A 22304-nucleotide genomic window follows, 5' to 3' on the forward strand; every position below is an offset into this window, starting at 1 on the left:
CTTTGGACTTGATGTGTGAAGCTTATTGGTCTCTGACAGGGACATTTGGATGGTGATGTAAAGATGTGATTGGAATGGGCTTGAAGGAGATGGAAGGAAAGGAGAAGGAGAAAATGAGCTACGACCACAGAGAACTGTGCACCTTAGGTGAACCCATGCAATGAGAAGCTGTTTCTTTTTCCAGGATGCATAAGTACTCTCTCTCTCTCTCTCTCACACACACACACACACACACACACACACAAACTCTTAGGCAATAAGGAAAGAAAAGTGGTAATGAGAAGGAAAAGAGACATGCTGGTGATGAAAGGATGCTTTATCTGCTCAAGCTCCTTCAGAAGCCTGAAGACATTACTCAGCAGCAGCAGCATTCACCAAATGAGCAGTCCAGTCCACTCATTTTTTTCCCCCAGAAAAATGACTTATAGAGATGGAAGAAAGCATAAGTAAAGTAGTGTGGCTCTAAAATAAATTTGTCATAATTTTCTCACTTTCAATTAAGAGGTGATTAAAAGAATAATCCTAAGACTATAAAGACTTTCACTGACCCAGTTTCAACTTTACTTCTTTTGAGCATGTTCTTTCTTATTAAATGGTCCCATTTCAATTTTGCTTCTCTCTCGTCCTCAGCATTTGTTGTTGTTGTTGTTGTTGTTTTTTCGAGTCAGGGTTTCTCTGTCCTGGAACTCACTTTGTAGACCATCCTGGCCTCGAACTCAGAAATCCACCTGCCTCTGCCTCCCGAGTGCTGGGATTAAAGGTATTAAAGGACGTGCTACCACGTCCGGCAGTCCTCAGCATTCATAAAGCATCACTCCATGCCATAATGTTCTTCTTTAAATTCAACCTCTTTCTACTGCTACAGCAGCACACACACACTTTGCCTATTAGCAGGGTTCTCACAATAACAATGGATTCAGATATTAAAAACATATGTTGTAGCTTAGCACATATTATCATTTCAGATATTAGCTAAGCCCTGTCTCTCCCAGTGCAGAGTTCATTAGCTACTGGTGGCAGAGAAAAATCTTTGCTCACATTCCTACACTGGATTATTTTTCTGTAACCTTTTATGATTTTTTTACAATTTTTTTGCTTTCATTTTAAATATCATTTATCCAAGTACCCAAAGCGGGCTTCCAAAGAGACAAAACAATTTAATTTTATTTACATTTATACGAACACATTAAATTAATGTTTCTTAGGTTTAAAATATATCTAAGGAAGATTTTATCAATCCCCTTCATCTTCTATTGAGTCTGATATTTTCCATGTGATTACAGTATTCAATAGTGCGGTATATAACATTCTACTAAGATTCCATGCCCTTACACTGGGAAGTTTGTACATAATTACCTTGTCTTGTTTTCTCTCTGCTGTAGTGAGAAGCCATGCCTGCGAAGTGGATGCATATGGAATGCCAGGGGGATGTTCACACATCTGTCTGCTCAGCAGCAGTTATAAGACACGGACCTGTCGCTGCAGGACTGGCTTCAACATGGGGAGCGATGGCAGGTCATGCAAAAGTATGTTGTTAAAGCAAACATTTTGCCAGTAGGCAACCTTTCAGATAGTTTTTTTTTTTTTTAAATTAATTAGCAGCATCAACATCAATCAGAACAAGGGACTGCCTACAGTTGCTTTCTAAACATTTTCCCGTCACGAAGTCAGGATTTACCTATCTTTTAAACAATGAGAATTAGAAGCTCATCAGGCTAAAAAGCTACCAAACTTGCTGACCTTACAAGAGCCTTCAAGGAAGATTTTAAGGAAAATGGTTCTTTAGTTTTGTAATATCCTGAGTGAGGTTCATGAAGTTAAGGTATACACAGGATTGGTTAGAAAAATCTTCTTAAGTGAAGAAAAACACACCTCAAAAAAGGTGTGTTGTTTGGTTGACACATTCACACACAGCAACGTAGTACCACTGGATGCACCAATGCACACTTTTAAGCAGCAACAACGGGACTGAGTTTCCCTCATTATTTCATGCTTCATTATCAATGTTAATCAAGTAGCAATCCTTTCAACAATTTATCAAAAAAAATCTCCAAAGCTTATATGCTATTAGAAATGCATTCATTTAACTTTTCCGATTTGGCACAGTACTTTAATAATTACTTTCAAACAAAGCATACAAGATTTTTAAAATAAGAAAATAAATAAATGACATATACTTTTCATTTGTGTTTCTAATTTTGTATTAAATGCTAGGAACATAAAGAAACAGGGTTTCAGGTTCCTGAGCCTGTCTGAATAATTGAGGTCCTGGATCTGAGACCTCCAGACTGGAGAAGCAGAATGTGTCTGTATGTTTGTGTAGCATAACTAAATGGACTATTGCCCTTGAGAAATGATAGCATATCATGGCAATGTGCAGTCAAATGAATGTATACATACAAAATACAAAAACACGTTTGGAGAAAATCCTGAGGTCATAGTTATATTTGATTGAATTTTAATTGACTCTGTCCTTTTTGGTGCTTAAGTATATACTATTTTTACTAAATAAAAATAGATTCAACATCAATTGATTCTTCTTATTTCAAATATTATAAATTTCCTTTAGCATAACCAAGCACCTGGTGTTGTCAAAAAGCCAGGGCAACAGCAGTCCACAGAAGGGAATGTTAAATGTGAAAACACAGCATTTTAGCTGAGGTCAGGGTGTTACAAGTTCCAGAATGACCTCCTGTAGGACATCATTCCAATTCACATGGAAGCACCCTGTCTTTTTCCATGGTTATCTCTAAGGGGACATGGCCTGGAGGATAGTATACTATTAGATGTTTATCCACAGAAATTACAAACATACCTTTTTCCTATTTTTTAAATTAGAATGGACTCAGGAAATTTATACCATAACTCAGGCCATGTCATTGTCTGATGTGAAATTTACAATTCAGTTGTTATTACACATATAATACACACACAGAGAGAGAGAGAGAGAGAGAGAGAGAGAGAGAGAGACACACATTCACACACACACACATTCACAAAAATAAGATAAGCATAAAGAAATATCAAAATAAGATTGAACAAAAAATAAATACAATTCTTACAATTTTTAAAGATCACATACAGGCATCTGTTAACAGTAATAGTCCAGGTTTACCTCCTGATAACTGACAATTCATTAAAAATCTAAATTAAAATATGCCATGATAGATACCTCACACTATTGTCACTATAATAGAGTATTATATTAGCATTAAAAAGAATGTTTTTGAAGATATTTTAATGACGTAACCAAACATAACTAAACATAATAAACATAACTAAATTTGATGTTGCTAAATGTTGAAAAATAAGCAAACATAATATTTCTCTAAAATCCTTTTACAATTTCAAGAAATATTCCCAAATGAAGTGATACTACTTTTCAATCACATAAAATATAATTTATAATTAATGTACTTTTGAAATAAGATAGGCATGAATAGGTGTGAGAGCAGACATTTGTTTGTAAACATATTTTATCTTATAATTGGCATAATTACATCTAATGAAATGTGTGCAATAGCAGAGAGATAGAAAATCTTTTCTCAGGGTTAAGATAAAACCATAAAGTCAATATATAAAGTTTATTTTCTGTGTTGATTCACTATGGTAAGATTTACATTATTCCCATTACATTGTAAAATGATTTTTTTATCATAACACTGAGAGAAGATTTTCTTTTTAATGGTTTTACAATGTAATGGAGATAATGTAAGGCTTAACATAGTATAGAAAGTGGAAGTTGAGTGTATCCAGCAGGTGCTATGGATCTATTGCCTTGGTATTGAATCATTGCCTGTTGGACTTGAACACTGGTGAAATTTTCTCAGCTCAGATAGTTCAAAAAAGTTAGGAAGATTTGTAATGTTCCTCCTGACCTATAATAGCAGTGAACACCTACAGGAGTTTATAGCATTGCAGGTCAAATAGTGAACTCCAGGGCTACAGCCTTGGAAAGATTTTACCAATACAAGAAAAGGAGAAAGAGGAGGGGCTGAAATGCTTCTTTTCGGGTGATGCAGTCTTAAATTACCCATGCTTTTTGCAAAAGAAAGAAAGAAAGAAAGAAAGAAAGAAAGAAGGGAGGGAGGGAGGGAGGGAGGGAGGGAGGGAGGGAGGGAGGGAGGGAGGGAGGGAGGGAGGGAGGGAGGAAAAGAAAGGGAGAAAAGAAAACACAAAAGGAGTGAAAAAGAAAAAGAAAGGCTATCCTGATTTGTATCATAGTAAATATGGAGGCTGCTTTTGTTTGCTTAGAGATTTTTTTTTTTGATTGTTTGCTTTTAATGCTGTGTTATACATCAGATTTACTGGCAGACAGTGTCAGCCTCTGACATAACAATTAAGCTGTGAAGTAAACTGATGCTATCAGCTGGCACTAATTCATTTCTCATAAGAACTAGTCACCTGTTTGGACAGCAGAACACAGTAGCGATCATGTCCCTGATACCCAGTGAATCTTTTGTTAGTCACAGTCTGTATATGGCAACTCCAGACTGCAGCGTTTTAATTGGCCTGAAGTTTGCAGCAGTGTCAAATGTAATGAGTGCAATAGATAGTATCTTCAGAGAGCATTACCTCAATTGTAATGAATTATACAATTAAATGTACCGGATATTTTAATAAATTTCCATTTCACAAGTTACAAGTTATTCAATGATCTGTCATGTTTTTGCTTTACAGGCAGAAGAATAATTAACTAAATATAACCCATTCAGTGAAGTAATTCCTGTTTTAATTAAAGTAATGCAATTAGCTGGCCTTCTTACATCAAGATCCGTTTGGCATGTTTTGGAGTTTAATTTCTAGTATTGAATTTTAAGAAAGCCTAATTGTGCCAGTTAATTAAACAGTGGCATTCTGCAGTGTAAAGAAGCTTAGTCCACATGGGTTGTTTATGTTTGTAATCTTTCTTCTGCAGGGCCAAAGAATGAATTGTTCCTCTTTTATGGGAAAGGACGCCCAGGAATTGTTAGAGGAATGGACTTGAATACCAAAATAGCTGATGAATGCATGATCCCCATAGAAAATCTGGTAAACCCTCGTGCTTTAGATTTTCACGCAGAAGCTAATTATATCTACTTTGCTGACACGACCAGTTTCTTAATTGGCCGGCAGAAGATAGATGGCACAGAGAGAGAAACCATCCTGAAAGATGGTAAGTGACACTGTGTGCCATTCTCATCAGAGTGCTCAGAGATGAAGGCCTTAAAAAGGCTACATCCATTGTGTTTCATTATGTCAAGCAGATTCCCTATTCTCCTTCTTTATCTAAAAATATTTTATAATTTTATCAGCTCAATGACATTAATTTCCACAGGTTTCTCATTCCTGTATGCTAATACTTCATTGAAAGACTGAACTTGAACTGTCTACTGCATTTGTAGCACTTCAGGAAGTAAATGGTGATATTATTCACCTTTTGGTAAAATGTGGAACTACAAGGATGCCTTTATTGACTTGATAGAATATAAGGATATCAAACAATTCTGTAGTATTTGCTCCTCATTAGAAAAATGTTTATCTCAATGAAAGTGTACCTTTTGCTATCAAATTCTAGCACACTGTTTCTTCTTCTATCAACTAAAATGGAATTGCATAGGCTTTCTCTTGAAGGTGTAAATACCTTTAAAGAAACTTAAACCCTTAAACTTACTTTAATTTCCAAGAAAAATATTGTAGTAAATATAATACGTTGTAAGGCTCATGTGCATGTGTTTTGCTTAAACCAGTATAAAATTATCTTAGGAACAGTCAATACAATAATAAAGTAACATTAGCAAAAGTAGAAAATATACCATCAAAATAAACCAACAGATGATGGAGCAACATCCTACCATAATTATGGATCTCATTTTCCTCATATGTAAAGACTATTTGCTTCTGTAATAGCTTAGAAATCTCTGAATCAAGAGCCATTTGCTGGATATTATGAAAGACAGCTTGCTAGCCTATCCTATGAGTTAAAAGTTAAAATAAATTTTAAAAATTGGCTACCTTTATGGACTATATGATAAGCATCTGGAAATTTAAAGCACTGCAATATTTGATTAATAAAATACAAATTACCTCCAAGAAACATGAGAACTTTCTAGGCAATAGGATCAATCTTAGTCTACAGGGAGTGGCAGACACCTTGACATGAACATTACCTGAGACTCTTTAGTTATTATCTCATTTATGAGCTACATCTTAATGAGGAGATACTAAAGCAGAGAAGACATGTTTATTCTGCCCAGAAGTCCATGGAAAAATACAGAAATAGAATCTATACCCTCAATGGATCACTATTTTGGAAGTTTAATTTTCAGATAATAGTGACAAAAGATTTTTGTAACTTAGAAATCAGTATGATGAAAACCCAAATTCTCAATAATATAATTCAGAAGTATTTCCCATAGAAGATAAAATGTGAATAAAGTCATATTTTAGGGAGACCCATCCTGTGGTCAGGTATACAAGGAGCCAGAGAACATAAGACTTAAAAGAGAGCTTAGAGCTCTTCCATGGATCTGTGAAATGAAACATGAGCTTCATGGGAAGATGACTCACTCAACTCAGCTACATTTCAAATGAAATTAGTAGTGATAGAACACTCACACTCTGAGAGATGCAAATGAAATTTTAAAATGAAATATGTGCCAGTTTCTGACATTTTAAAAATAGCTTACTGATTAAAAAAAAAATACGTCACCAAGATTTTGTATGCATGGAGGTTCTAATTAAACATTTTGCTGTCAGTGACTCTGGCAGAAATTTTGTCTTGCTACTTATCTCTGAAGTAGAATCCCAGAATTTGGGACAATGAATTTGGACATTCTTGCCCAGCAAATTGTTTAGACTATTCTGCTTTCAAAAGATTCTTTTATGAGTCATGAAAATATAACAGAGAGGATCTTGGTTTCCTTTGGAAAAGTTTCAGTTCTCTTTGATAATCTTACTTTTGATAACGTTATCTTATCAGTGAGATTAGTGCTTCTTCACGTAACAAAAGAGAAAGGAAACCATTGCCACTGGACTATCTGAATTATCTCTCTTTGCTTCATAGTTTACAGCTGTGAAACCCTGCTGCAACACTTACAGCTGAAAAATACTTAACAGTCATATTCTTAGAAAACACAAACAGCTTGGTTTTGGTTTCAGTCAAGGTTGTATATTTTCTTTAAAAAAAAAAAACTTGCTATAAAGTAATATTGACATGAGAAAATGTAAAGTTACATTGGAAATCAAATTGTTTCTGAGTGTTGTAGCCTGGTTGGCAGTTGTGGTCTTTGAGAACTTGGGCTACATGTTTTCATGTCCCACATGCTTTTAATGTTTCTGTGGAAGGATCATCTATTGTTTGGACTCAATGCCTTTCAGCAGTGATTTGATGCTTTCTCTTGAAGCTTATAACACACTTTCTTAGTTTGGATGCTTAATGTTTTAGCTGTGATATAGTATGGTCATTTTCCTTTCTGGTCTTTATTTCTATATGCCTCTTGATTTTTAAATGAATTTTCTTTCACTTGATTGGAATTTTCTTCTGATAATATTTCTGAAATATTTTACATACTATTGTATGCAATTCTGCTTTTCTTATCCCTGTAGTTTGCATATTTGATTCTTTCAAGCTGTCCTAAACATCTTGGTTGTCCTAAACACACACACACACACACACACACACACACACACACACACACACACACGCGCGCGCACACGCGCACGCGCACACGCGCACACGCGCACGCGCACGCGCACACGCACACGCACACACACACACAATTATTACTATTATTGTTGTTATTGAATTTTGGTAGTTTATGTTGTAGTAGGAATAAGGTGCCAATTTTCCCTGTAAGACTGCTGTTCAGGGCATTACATTCTATCTTCCTTTGCCTACTGTAATAGCAATCACTATCCAGAAATTGATATATAAAAACAGACTAGTGCTTAAATACAATTATCATTTTTTAAACATGATTTATTTAGTGAATAGAGGAACAATAAATCACTATATACTAATATTTTAACAACTGAGAGGGGGTGTAATATTGCATATAGTTTTTGCTACCCCACCTTAAGCTCTAGGCACACCACAATACCAGCCCCAGCCAAGTTCCCTTGGATCCACAGATGAAACACTCACACACACACACACACACACACACACACACACACACACACTTAATTTTCAACCTGCCTTTTTGTACAATTGCTGGGTGCTTCTAATCTCCCACGGCTACCACACCCTACTCAATACTCTTAGGTCAGCATCCTAAATATGCCCTCAATTTTACTTGTTCATTTACCTTCTTCTTGTTCAGCAACCCAAAACCTGCCCTCAGTTTTAGTTGCCTTTTTAAAGTCTGGCATGGGGAAATGGCCTATGGTCACTCTGCCTGAGATCTCATAAGGCTGGTTACCTTTTCTCCCTCTGTATTAGTTAGGGTTTTACTGCTGTGAACAGACACCATGACCAAGGCAAGTCTTATGAAAAAACAACATTTAATTGGGGCTGGCTTACAGGTTCAGAGGTTCAGTCCATTATCATCAAGGTAGGGGAGGCAGTATCCAGGCAAGCATGGCGCAGGAGGAGCTGAGAGTTCTATATCTTCATCCAAAGGCTGCAAGTGGAAGACTGACTTCCAGGCAACTAGGGTGAGGATCTTATGCCCGCACCCACAGTGACACACCCATTCCAACCAGGTCACACCTATTCCAACAAGGCCACACCTCCAGATGGTGCCAATCCCTGGTCCAAGGATATACAAACCATCACACCCTCCAAAGCTTGGTGAAAGTCCTCCTTGTTGCCCTGTGTCACTGAACCGGTAACAGAACCTTATAAGGGCATTCCAAGATACTAAACTCTGAAAAAAAAAAAAGAAAAACAAAACAAACTTTTGATTTACACTGTAGGGGGTGGTTCTAATGCTAATGTACTATTCCTTAATTATTTGTTGATCCATCAATAAAGATGCTAGCAGCCAATGAGCTGGGGAGAATAGGTGGGACTTCTGGGTTCCTGTAGGCAAGCAAGCAGATCTAGATGATCTGAGGTCTCTGGTTTGGCAAACCCTTCTATTCTCATCCTGAGAATGCTGAGCCACCAAAATATGGTGCTTGTCAACCTCTTACAGACAGTTCCATCTTAAAAGATCTGTGGAGGCTTCTATAAACCAATCTGTTATCTCCAACTGCAATCCTAGCCCTATGGAGGCTAAGGCAGAAGGATCACAAGTTTGATTTCAGTAAAAGCTATATAGTAAGACCTTGTAGTAAAATAAAAAATTGAAAACAGGAAGAATTTTTATTTATTTCTGAATATTAAATTTCTGGTTTGGTCAGAAGAATAGTAAAATACTTGGCAAATGCCAAAGAGTGTGTATATGTATTATGTGTGTATATGTGTGCATTTGTGTGTGTATTTGCAAGAGTGTGTATGTTTATCACCTGCCCTTCCTTTTAAAATATTTTTGATAGAGTTTTATTGTGATAGCTAAGCTGTACTTGAACTCGTTTTGTAGCACAGGAGATCTTTATCTTGTCAACCTCTGCCTCAGCCTTTTGAGAAGCCGGAAAATATGATTTTAGTAGCAGTCTCAGGGATAAACAAAATTTCAAGTAGTATAATTTTTCATAATTTTTTAAGGTAGAAATTTTCATCATAAACTAAAACAGGAGAAACCAATTGCTTAATTGTTTCTATATTATGTAGTTCCTATTTGAAACTTTACTTAGGATTATCATGCCTATGGGAGTATGGTTATAAAGTTAATAACTGTACTATAGGTTACTTAATAGAAAATGTTCAGTTAAAATAATAGTCTCACCAATCAGTCTTACAAGCTCACAATGTGGGAGTGGCTAATATCCATAATAAAAGAGAAAAGTTACCATGAAGATAACCATTAGAAAAGAATTTGAGGGAATACTTGTTAGTCATGTGTGTGTATGCTGAACACCTTGACTCTGACATAACTAAACAGATAATATTTTTATCTTCAAGCATAATTGTTAAGATCAATAACCTCTTCTGCCCAGGCAAAAATTTAATCAACTCCAGATGTATTTTTACTCACACCTAGACAAAAACCAACAAACCAAATAACAAAAGCAGACTTTGCAACCATTTTAAGCCACAATGCTACCTTGGTTTGGTGTCTAGAATACATGATATATACAAGTGTGAAAACCCAAGTCTAATGCATTAACAAGGTTGCTCTGTGCTCCATCTGTGTGACTTTCTGAGGAGACGGCATTGCTAACAGATTTAATTCCTTTCGTTTCTTCTTGTAGTAAATATTTAATCTCAATCTGGGGCTTCTACCCTACCTTTGATAGTTCAGTTCCTGGATAAAAGACATATAACTTTTATTATTTACAATAAGCCTTAATCAGCACCAGAGTTGAGCAGATATTAGATATATGATATTAGAACCTACTTGCCTATCAATAACTCTGAGTAATTGCTTACTGTGTTTCATCTGGTCTGTTCTTTACACTGATTGCTCACCCTTCATGCCTATGCTTTCTTGACTGCTAACACATGTCATCTTTCTCCTCTCTCTGTCTTCTTCTCTCTCCTCTCATGGTCTCTTCCAACTCCAAGCCTGGGAATCCAAAAGCCTGCCTATCTTATTTCCGTCCAGCTCTAGGCTGTAGGCATCATTATTTACCAATTAGAAATAACTTGGGGCCAAGGTCACATAGCATCACTTTGGTGTAGACTCTCTCATGTCTGGGGCAATCAGACAATGGGGAGCTTTACATAGCTTTATAATATATAGCAACAGACTGAAGCTCAATACCTAGTGCTCTGACTCTCATTTACTTCCATCATTGGCACTGTAGTCTTTTAACTTGATGTCTACTTTTTATATCTCTTCCTTTCTCAGCATTGGGAGGCAGTAGTAAGGAAATAGAAAAGGCTTTCTATGAGCTCATCAAATCATAAGCAGTCCCGTTTATGAGTCTAGGGTAGCTTTAAAATTAATTATATCAAAACTTTGCCAAATATTATAGGCCAAGCTTGTAATCTTAGCTGATATATTTTAGGGGCCACATGGAACAAAAATCACTGTCTTTAAAATGTAAAGAAATAAGAAAATGTAAAAATAAGACAAATCTGTATAAGGATCCATGATTCAGTGAAGAATGACACCAAGACTCAAATAGTATGTAAATGCAAAGAATGTTTTATTCTGCAAAAATCCAACATGCTGGGGCCTCCCCACGATAGAAAGACAATCAAGTGAGCTCATAGGCTAGATTTGAATCACATTGGTGTTCTGGGGTAGATTAGCTTTGTCTTATTCTATCTCTAGGCATTGAGGAACCATTACCAAGGTGTAGAGGCTGGATCCTGGGTTTTTATTTTTATTTATTTATTTATTTATTTATTTATTTATTTATTTATTTATTTATTTTTCTATTAGTAATTGACCTGCCTGGACTTGCGTGGACTTCCCCAAACTTGTCCAGTTCTTAGGCATAGTCGCCTAAACTGCCAATTTAAAGCCTGTCATGGAGTTATCCTAACCTTAACCTCATTTGATCCTTTTAAATGATATCTGTTAATTATGTATATGCTCAGACTCTTTCAGGGGCTTTACATCTAGATTTCTATACTTCTGCTTCCTTTGACCAAAGCAGGTGACACTCCATGCTTGTGACTCTTCATCAATGAATGTTCACCATTTTTGCTGGTATTTCTTGTTCCTTTCCAAACATTCAGCTAGTGTCCTGCTACAAGTAGGGAGCTTTGGCAGGGCAGTGAAGCATCCATCTCCCCTCTGGAACACAGGTCGTGACTTCCACCCTCTTTAACAGTGGCTCACCTTTAAGCCTTTTATCTTCTTGCTCCCTGGAGGTTTCCTATTCCTTTGCCAACTGCAGATAACTTTATTTCTGTATCCCTCACAAAGGGCTATTCTTTCTCCTGTCATAGTGAGTAGAAAGATCTTCTCACCCTTCCCTAGTGTTTCAGCTGTTTTTTTTTTTTTTTTTTTTTTTTTTTTCTATATGAGTTGAGAGAGTCTGAAGGATAGATTGAGTTTCTTGTCTTTGAGACACTCAGGGGGTCCCTGGAAGGTTTCCTGTTCTACTTATAGTCTTTGTCTGTGAACTCAGTTGAAGGAATATTTTGTGCCTGGGGTTCTTAGAGACACTAAACTCACACATCAAACTACACTTACTTTCAACAATTCTTTCCTATTTTCGCTTTTAAAAATGTCTGCCAGAGAACACATTTCATGAGCCTTGATGATCCTGTCAAAGACCTGGGGCCCCTCCCATTGTACTGTGGATCCCTTTTTATTCAAAATCAAGGAATGTTGTGCTCTTGCAAAGTACTGGCATTCCCTTCTTTATGTGATTCACTGTTCTCTGTAGCTTCAGCATCTTGTGTATGAATGAGCTCTGAATGCCCATTCTTCAAATTCTCTAACACAGATGGAAAAAGCAAGGTTGACATATGTTTAAACTGTTTTCATCTCCTTCACCTTACCATTGTATGAAAACCCAGTTTATTCTTAATATATGATAACCCCTGGTGATGCTTTCCAACACTCAGAGTTTATACATTCAAGGCATTTGGTTAACACAAATATGTGTCATTTGCTTTCAATCAGCTTATTTGGTATCGCTTTGACAGAATAAGTAAAATTAGAATTAAGAGTTCTCACACTACAACAGGAAATGTTTTATATATTATATTATATTATATTATATTATATTATATTATATTATAAAAAATAGAATTCTGTTTTTCAAAGAGATGGTGCAAGATAGTATGGTTAAAAACTATTCCAAAATATGATGCCTATTTAGAATGAAAATGCACATTTTTGGTTTATAAAAATATTTATCCAGTACAAATCAACAAAGACGGTGAGTATGATGTCCATGTGAAAACAGCACTGTACGTTAGTATCTGTATCCTTGTTAAAAGAACTTGTTGGTCATCAAATGAGTTGATGAAGTGATGTAAGGGTAAGCAAGCAAGACAACAGTTTGCATTCCATATCCATGAAATTTCTGCAAAAATTATTCTTAACAAAAATTAAGCTTAGCATTGAAGACTCGAAAAGGGGTCCATCAGCATTCAGAAGTAGAGCAATCCCAATTTAGAATGCTGATGACAAGTACCTCCCAGAACAGAAACCACAGCTTGGAATTTCAATACTGTAATAAACTTGAAATAAAGTTGAGAGAGAAACCTCTCCTAAAAATGTGTTAATATTAATAGAAACAAGAAGAAATGGTATGGAAAGGCTTAAGGTAATCTTTAAAGCAGTTTAATAGTTAGGTGCATCCATTCAACACACATACCAGACATTAATTATACCTTCTAGAAGCACTCAGAGATGGAACTGGGATATTTCCCTTTCAGTTAATAAAAAATTCAGACTTTTACTTCCTAAATTATTTCTTATCCTAAATCTAAAGAACACAAAAATATAAAATTTAAGGGAAATTTTGTCTTATAATGTTAAGTTGTGGAACTTTTTAAAGGTAGGATAAAATTCAAAAAATGTTTATAAATGTAAATTCCCAAACTACATCTTTTCATGATAAAATAGATCATGAACAATGACAAATATTGAGGATTAACTAAACTAAAAGTATTCAGAATGGGCACAACAGAGAAAAAGTTATAGTATAGATAGATTATGATAGATAGTCTTAGAAAAACTTCAACAGGATTTGGTAGTGTGTTCCCACATGGGTAGTGTGTTCCAACAGAGAGCTCTTCAGTAGCTCATTAATTAAAGATTGATTTTGAAATAGGATCTCTAACTGAACTTGAAGTTCATACATTAGGTTTGGTTGGTTGGTCAGCAAACCTTAAACTTCACCTGTCTTTGCCTCACCAGTACTACAAATATAAGCATATACCACCATGCCTGGATTTTCAGAGAAAGTATTTTGATTTCTAGCAGATCTCTTCAACTTTGCTCATTGGATTTTTGTCAATTTAACACAAACTACAGTCACATTTAAACAGGAACACTCATGCCTATGTGGCTTTTTCATGATTAATGATTGATGTGGTTAGACTTAATCTGCTGTGTGTAGTGACTACACCTGGTCTTATGCTTCTGGCTTGCATAAGAATGCTAGTTGTATAAGTGTTGATAACAAGCCAGTGAACATAGTTGCATCATGGATTCCACTTCAGTACCTTCTTTAAGTTCCTGTCCTCTTTTCCCTTAAAGATGACATAGAATTGTAAGCAAATCGACTCCTTTATCCCAAAGTTGCTTTTAGTCAGAGTGGTTTATCACGTCAATGGTAAGCAAAATATTTCACCAACTTCTTGAATTATAAATTTCAAGATTACATCAAGTATTAGATAAAAACTATCAATCTGATGAAAGTAACCTTCTTCAGTTCTGCAATTTGGTTAAGCTTTTATAATTATTATGCCTTCAAGATGCAAGACTTCTCTCTCTCTCTCTCTCTCTCTCTCTCTCTCTCTCTCTCTCTCTCTGTATTTGCGTGTATTTATATAAGTCATTATATTTAACAGAGTGCTAGAGTGCTATTCATTAATATTCTGGACAGAGAAGGCAACCCCTCTGAGAAATATCATCCATCATTCCGTGATCATTATTTTCTTCTACTACATTTATTCTGTTTCCATTATTTTGTAAATTTCTTTTCCATCACAAATATTTAACAGGGTAGTAACTGATGTCTGGTGCTAGTGGTATAGGTATTTCTTTTCTTTTCATTTTCTTTTAACATCTTGTCATCTTTTCTGAAAAAAAAACACAATTGGGAAATTGATAAGACTGTACTTCAGGACATTCTGCAATTTTGTAGGTGGAATTTGGAATACAATGCAGATGTAGTACTAAGGGAGTGTAAGAACAGAATATGTTGAGAAAAATTATAAGAGAATTGTGTAGTAGTTAGTTTATCCTCTTGGTCTTATTTATAAGAAGTTAAAAGATTTAGAGAATAAAAAAGTGAAGGAAAAGTGAATGAATAAAAAGAACATTAACAACATAGGGCCACAAGCCTCTTCCGGTCAGAAAAGCACCAGGGTAGCTAGGGCGCAGGGTCAGCTGACACTCGCCAGCTACCCACAACACCCGCCACAGGATCTTAAGACTTCTGGTGAGTGGAACACAGCTTCTGCTCCAATCCAATTGCACGCGGGACCTGAGACTGCATTAGTTAGGGAAGCAGAAACCGGCCTGAGTAGGGCCACAGGCCTCATCCGGCCAGATCATCACCAGGGTAGCTAGAGCACAGGGTCCAGTGATACCCGCCAGCTACCCACGACCCCCGCCACAGGATTTTGAGACTGCTGGTGAGTGGAACACAGCTTCTGCTCCAATCTTTAAACAGTGACAACCACAACAACTAACCCCAGAGATTACCAGATGGCGAAAGGTAAACGTAATAATCTTACTAAGAGAAACCAAGACCACTCACCATCATCAGAACCCAGCACTCCCACTTCGCCCAGTCCAGGGCACCCCAACACACCGGAAAAGCTAGACACGGATCTAAAAGCATATCTCCTGATGATGGTAGAGGACTTCAAGAAGGACTTTAATAACACACTTAAAGAAATACAAAGGAACACTGGTAAACAGGTAGAAGACAGTAAAGAGGAAGCACAAAATTCCCTTAAAGAATTGCAGGAGAACACTGCTAAAGAGTTACAAATCCTTAAAGAAAAACAGGATAACCTAATCAAACAGGTAGAAGTCCTTACAGAAAAACAAGAAAACACATCCAAACAGATGATGGAAATGAACAAAACCATACTAGACCTAAAAAGGGAAGTAGACACAATAAAGAAAACCCAAAATGAGGCAACACTGGAGATAGAAACCCTAGGAAAGAAATCTGGAACCATAGATACGAGCATCAGCAACAGAATACAAGAGATGGAAGAGAGAATCTCAGGTGCAGAAGACTCCATAGAGAATTTTGGCACAACAATCAAGGAAAATGTAAAATGCAAAAAGATCCTAACTCAAAACATCCAAGAAATACAGGACACAACGAGAAGACCAAACCTACGGATAATAGGAGTGGATGAGAATGAAGATTTTCAACTCAAAGGACCAGCAAACATCTTCAACAAAATTATAGAAGAAAACTTCCCAAATCTAAAGAAAGAGATGCCCATGAACATACAAGAAGCCTACAGAACTCCAAATAGACTGGACTAGAAAAGAAATACCTCCCGACACATAATAATCAGAACAACAAATGCTCTAAATAAAGATAGAATACTAAAAGCAGTAAGAGAAAAAGGCCAAGTAACATATAAAGGCAAGCCTATCAGAATTACACCAGATTTTTCACCAGAGACTATGAAAGCCAGAAGATCCTGGACGGATGTTATACAGACACTAAAAGAACACAAATTACAGCCCAGGCTACTATACCCAGCCAAACTCTCAATTAACATAGATGGAGAAACCAAAGTATTCCACGACAAAACCAAATTCACACATTATCTCTCCACGAATCCAGCCCTTCAAAGGATAATAACAGAAAAGAACCAGTACAAGGACAGGAACCACGCCCTAGAAACAACAAGAAGGTAATCCCTCAACAAACCTAAAAGAAGACAGCCACAAGAACAGAATGCCAACTTTAACAACAAAAATAACAGGAAACAACAATTACTTTTCCTTAATATCTCTTAATATCAATGGACTCAACTCCCCAATAAAAAGACATAGACTAACAAACTGGCTACACAAACAAGACCCAACATTTTGCTGCTTACAGGAAACTCATCTCAGAGAAAAATATAGACACTACCTCAGAATGAAAGGCTGGAAAACAATTTTCCAAGCAAATGGCATGAAGAAACAAGCTGGAGTAGCCATTCTAATATCTGATAAGATTGACTTCCAACCCAAAGTCATTAAAAAAGACAGGGAGGGACACTTCATACTCATCAAAGGTAAAATCCTCCAAGAGGAACTATCAATCCTGAATATCTATGCTCCAAATACAAAGGCATCCACATTCATTAAAGAAACTTTAGTAAAGCTCAAAGCACACATTGCACCTCATACAATAATAGTGGGAGACTTCAACACACCACTTTCACCAATGGACAGATCATGGAAACAGAAACTAAACAGGGACACAGTAAAACTAACAGAAATTATGAATCAAATGGATCTGGCAGATATCTACAGAACATTCTATCCTAAAACAAAAGGATATACCTTCTTCTCAGCACCTCATGGTACCTTCTCCAAAATTGACCACATAATTGGTCACAAAACAGGCCTCAACAGATATAAAAATATTGAAATTGTCCCATGCATCCTATCAGATCACCATGGACTAAGGCTGATCTTCAATAACAAAATAAATAATAGAAAGCCAACCTTCACGTGGAAACTGAACAACACTCTTCTCAATGATACCTTGGTCAAGGAAGGAATAAAGAAAGAAATTAAGGACTTTTTAGAGTTCAATGAAAATGAAGCCACAACATACCCAAACTTATGGGACGCAATGAAAGCATTTTTAAGAGGAAAACTCATAGCTCTGAGTGCCTCCAAAAGGAAACTAGAGAGAGCACACATTAGCAGCTTGACAACACACCTAAAAGCACTAGAACAAAAGGAAGCAAATTCACCCAAGAGGAGTAGACGGCAGGAAATAATCAAACTCAGGGGTGAAATCAACCAAGTGGAAACAAGAAAAACTATTCAAAGAATCAACCAATCAAGGAGCTGGTTCTTTGAGAAAATCAACAAGATAGATAAACCCTTAGCCAGACTCACTAGAGGGCGCAGGGAAAGCATCCTAATTAACAAAATCAGAAATGAAAAAGGAGACATAACAACAGACCCTGAAGACATCCAAAACACCATCAGATCCTTCTACCAAAGGCTATACTCAACAAAACTGGAGAACCTGGATGAAATGGACAAGTTCCTAGACAGATATCAGGTACCAAAGTTGAATCAAGATCAGGTTAATGATCTAAACAGCCCTATATCCCCCAAAGAAATAGAAGCAGTCATTAATAGTCTCCCAACTAAAAAAAGCCCAGGACCAGATGGGTTTAGTGCAGAGTTCTATCAGACCTTCAAAGAAGATCTAATCCCAGTTCTTCACAAACTATTCCACAAAATAGAAACAGAAGGTACTCTACCCAACTCATTCTATGAAGCCACAATTACTCTGATACCTAAACCACAAAAAGACCCAACAAAGATAGAAAACTTCAGACCAATATCCCTTATGAATATTGATGCAAAAATCCTCAATAAAGTTCTTGCTAACCGAATCCAAGAACACATCAAAACAATCATCCATCCTGACCAAGTAGGTTTCATCCCAGGGATGCAGGGATGGTTCAATATACGGAAATCCATCAACGTAATCCAGTATATAAACAAACTCAAAGATAAAAACCACATGGTCATCTCCTTAGATGCGGAAAAAGCATTTGACAAGATCCAACACCCATTCATGATAAAAGTCTTGGAAAGATCAGGAATTCAAGGCCCATACCTAAACATGATAAAAGCAATCTACAGCAAACCAGTAGCCAACATCAAAGTAAATGGTCAGAAGCTTGAAGCAATCCCTCTAAAATCAGGGACTAGACAAGGCTGTCCACTTTCTCCATACCTATTCAACATTGTACTTGAAGTCCTAGCCAGAGCAATTCGACAACAAAAGGAGATCAAAGGGATACAAATTGGAAAAGATGAAGTCAAAATATCACTTTTTGCAGATGATATGATAGTATATATAAGTGACCCTAAAAATTCCACCAGAGAACTCCTAAGCCTGATAAACAGCTTCGGTGAAGTAGCTGGATATAAAATTAACTCAAACAAATCAATGGTCTTTCTCTACACAAAGAATAAACAGGCTGAGAAAGAAATTAGGGAAACAACACCCTTCTCAATAGTCACAAATAATATAAAATATCTTGACGTGACTCTAACTAAGGAAGTGAAAGATCTGTATAATAAAAACTTCAAGTCTCTGAAGAAAGAAATTATAGAAGATCTCAGAAGATGGAAAGAACACCCTTCTCAATAGTCACAAATAATATAAAATATCTTGGCGTGACTCTAACTAAGGAAGTGAAAGATCTGTATAATAAAAACTTCAAGTCTCTGAAGAAAGAAATTAAAGAAGATCTCAGAAGATGGAAAGATCTCCCATGCTCATGGATTGGCAGGATCAACATTGTAAAAATGGCTATCTTGCCAAAAGCAATCTACAGATTCAATGCAATCCCCATCAAAATTCCAAATCAAAGTGCAATCTGCAAATTCATCTGGAATAACAAAAAACCTAGGATAGCAAATACTCTTCTCAAGGATAAAAGAACCTCTGGTGGAATCACCATGCCGGACCTAAAGCTCTACTACAGAGCAATTGTGATAAAAACTGCATGGTACTGGTATAGTGACAGACAAATAGACCAATGGAATAGAATTGAAGACCCAGAAATGAACCCACACACCTACGGTCACTTGATCTTCGACAAGGGAGCTAAAAACATCCAGTGGAAGAAAGACAGCATTTTCAACAAATGGTGCTGGCACAACTGGTTGTTAACATGTAGAAGAATGTGAATCAATCCATTCCTATCTCCTTGTACTAAGGTCAAGTCTAAGTGGATCAAGGAACTTCACATAAAACCAGAGACACTGAAACTTATAGAGGAGAAAGTGGGGAAAAGCCTTGAAGATATGGGCACAGGGGAAAAATTCCTGAATAGAACGGTAATGGCTTGTGCTGTAAGATCGAGAATTGACAAGTGGGACCTCATGAAACTACAAAGCTTCTGCAAGGCTAAAGACACCATCAATAAGACAAAAAAACCACCAACAGATTGGGAAAGGATCTTCACCTATCCTAAATCAGATAAGGGACTAATATCCAATATATATAAAGAACTCAAGAAGGTGGACTCCAGAAAGTCAAATAACCCCATTAAAAATGGGGCTCAGAACTGAACAAAGAATTCTCACCTGAGGAATACAGAATGGCAGAGAAGCACCTAAAAAAATGTTCAACATCCTTAATCATCAGGGAAATGCAAATCAAAACAACCCTGAGATTCCACCTCACACCAGTCAGAATGGCTAAGATCAAAAATTCAGGTGACAGCAGATGCTGGCGAGGATGTGGAGAAAGAGGAACACTCCTCCATTGTTGGTGGGATTGCAAGCTTGTACAACCACTCTGGAAATCAGTCTGGCGGTTCCTCAGAAAATTGGACATAGTACTACCGGAGGATCCAGCAATACCTCTCCTGGGCATATATCCAGAAGATGTCCCAACCAGTAAGAAGGACACATGCTCCACTATGTTCATAGCAGCCTTATTTATAATAGCCAGAAGCTGGAAAGAACCCAGATGTCCCTCAACAGAGGAATGGATACAGAAATTATGGTACATTTACACAATGGAGTACTACTCAGCTATTAAAAAGAATGAATTTATGAAATTCCTAGCCAAATGGATGGACCTGGAGGGCATCATCTTGAGTGAAGTAACACAATCACAAAAGAACTCACACAATATGTATTCACTGATAAGTGGATATTAGCCCAAAACTTAGGATACCCAAGATATTAGATACAATTTGCTAAACGCATGAAACTCAAGAAGAATGAAGACCAAAGTGTGGACACTGTGCACCTTCTTAGAATTGGGAACAAAACACCCAGGGAAGGAGTTACAGAGACAAAGTTCGTAGCTGTGATGAAAGGATGGACCATTTAGAGACTGCCGTATCCAGGGATCCATCCCATAATCAGCTTCTAAACGCTGACACCATTGCATACACTAGCAAGATTTTGCTGAAAGGACCCAAATATAGCTGTCTTTTGTGAGACGATGCCGGGGCCTTGCAAACACAGGAGTGGATGTTCATAGTCAGCTATTGGATGTATCACAGAGCTCCCAATGGAGAAGCTAGAGAAAGTACCCAAGGAGCTAAAGGCATCTGCAACCCTATTGTTGGAACAATATGATGTACTAACCAGAACCCCGGAGCTCTTGTCTCTAGCTGCATATGTATCGAAAGATGACCTAGTCGGCCATCAATGGAAAGAGAGGCCCATTGGACTTGCAAACTTTATATGCCCCAATATAGGGGAATGCCAGGGCCAAAAGAATGGGAATGGGTGGGTAGGGAAGTGGGGGGCGCTATGGGGGACTTTTGGGATAGCATTGGAAATGTAATTGAGGAAAATATGTAATAAAAATATTAAAAATTTTTAAAAAAGAACATTAACTAGTGATGAGATTGTGAAATTTGCATAAATGAATATGGATATAGAGAGTAGAGAAACAGCTCACCAATTAAGAGTTTATACAACTCTGGCAAAAAAAAAAAAAAAAAAAAAAAAAGTGTGGGTCCTAAAACCCAGGTTTAGCAGCTTACAATCACCTATATAGCCAGCTCAAAGTTATTCAATACCATCCACTGACCTTTATGGAAATTGTATATATGTGCCCAAGTCCACATAGAGATACACAAATATACATATGATTAAAACTAAAAAAAAAATTGCTTAATAGGAAAAGTAGAGAAATAAAGAAACATTACTGTGGTGGTTTCAATAAAAATGGCCTCCATAGATAGACATGTTTAAATGTCCATAGAAAGTGGCACTATTAGGAGGTGTGGCCTTATTGGAGTGGATGTGGCTTTGTTGAAAGAAGTGTGTCACTAGGGGTGAAATTTGAAGTCTCACATGCTCAATCCAGGACCAGGGTGGCATTGTCTATTCCTGCTGCCTATGACAACATTCAGCTATCTCGCCAGCACTGTGTTTGCCTGCATACCACCATGCTTCCTACCATGATAATAATGTTCTAAACCTCTAAACTGTAAGTCACTCCCAATTAAAAGTTTTCTTTGTCACAGTTTCCAAGGTTGTGGTGTTCATTCACAGCAATAGAAACCTTCACTAAGAAAACTGCAAACAAATATTAAGCCTCATTGATACTAGGGGCCTTATGTATACTACTTCATAAATTATTAAAGATTACAGTTAAAGTCTGATGGAAAGTAAGAAAATTATTTCCTCTCTAATACTACAGATAATGCATGTGTGCAGACTTGTTGTTTTTGTTGTTGTTGTCGGTGTTTGGTTGGGTTTTGCTGTTGTTGTTTTTTGTTGTTCGTTTTATTTTGTTTTATTTATTGGGTTTTTCGTTTGTTGTCTTTTGTTTCTGTTTTTGTTTTTGGTATCAACTTAACATAGCTAGAGTCATCAGAGATAAAGGAGACTCATTTGAAGAAATGCCCTCATGAGACTTAGCTGTAAGGTATTTTCTCAAGTACT

General features: G+C 36.8%; 1 protein-coding gene across 3 annotated transcripts in view; it reads left to right on the forward strand.

Annotated features, from left to right (window-relative positions):
• Positions 1–22304, forward strand: part of Lrp1b (LDL receptor related protein 1B) — a 2026300-nt gene that overhangs the window by 1118910 nt on the left and 885086 nt on the right. For all 3 annotated transcript variants that reach the window (XM_021181392.3, XM_029472167.2, XM_029472172.2), the window contains exons 10-11: positions 1383–1526; positions 4919–5155. In XM_021181392.3, coding sequence (XP_021037051.1) covers positions 1383–1526; positions 4919–5155 — 381 coding nt within the window. The remainder of the gene's footprint in view (positions 1–1382; positions 1527–4918; positions 5156–22304) is intronic.

Source organism: Mus caroli, unplaced genomic scaffold (assembly GCF_978045245.1).
Source record: "Mus caroli unplaced genomic scaffold, Mus_caroli_1 scaffold_2, whole genome shotgun sequence".
Classification (NCBI taxonomy): domain Eukaryota; kingdom Metazoa; phylum Chordata; class Mammalia; order Rodentia; family Muridae; genus Mus; species Mus caroli.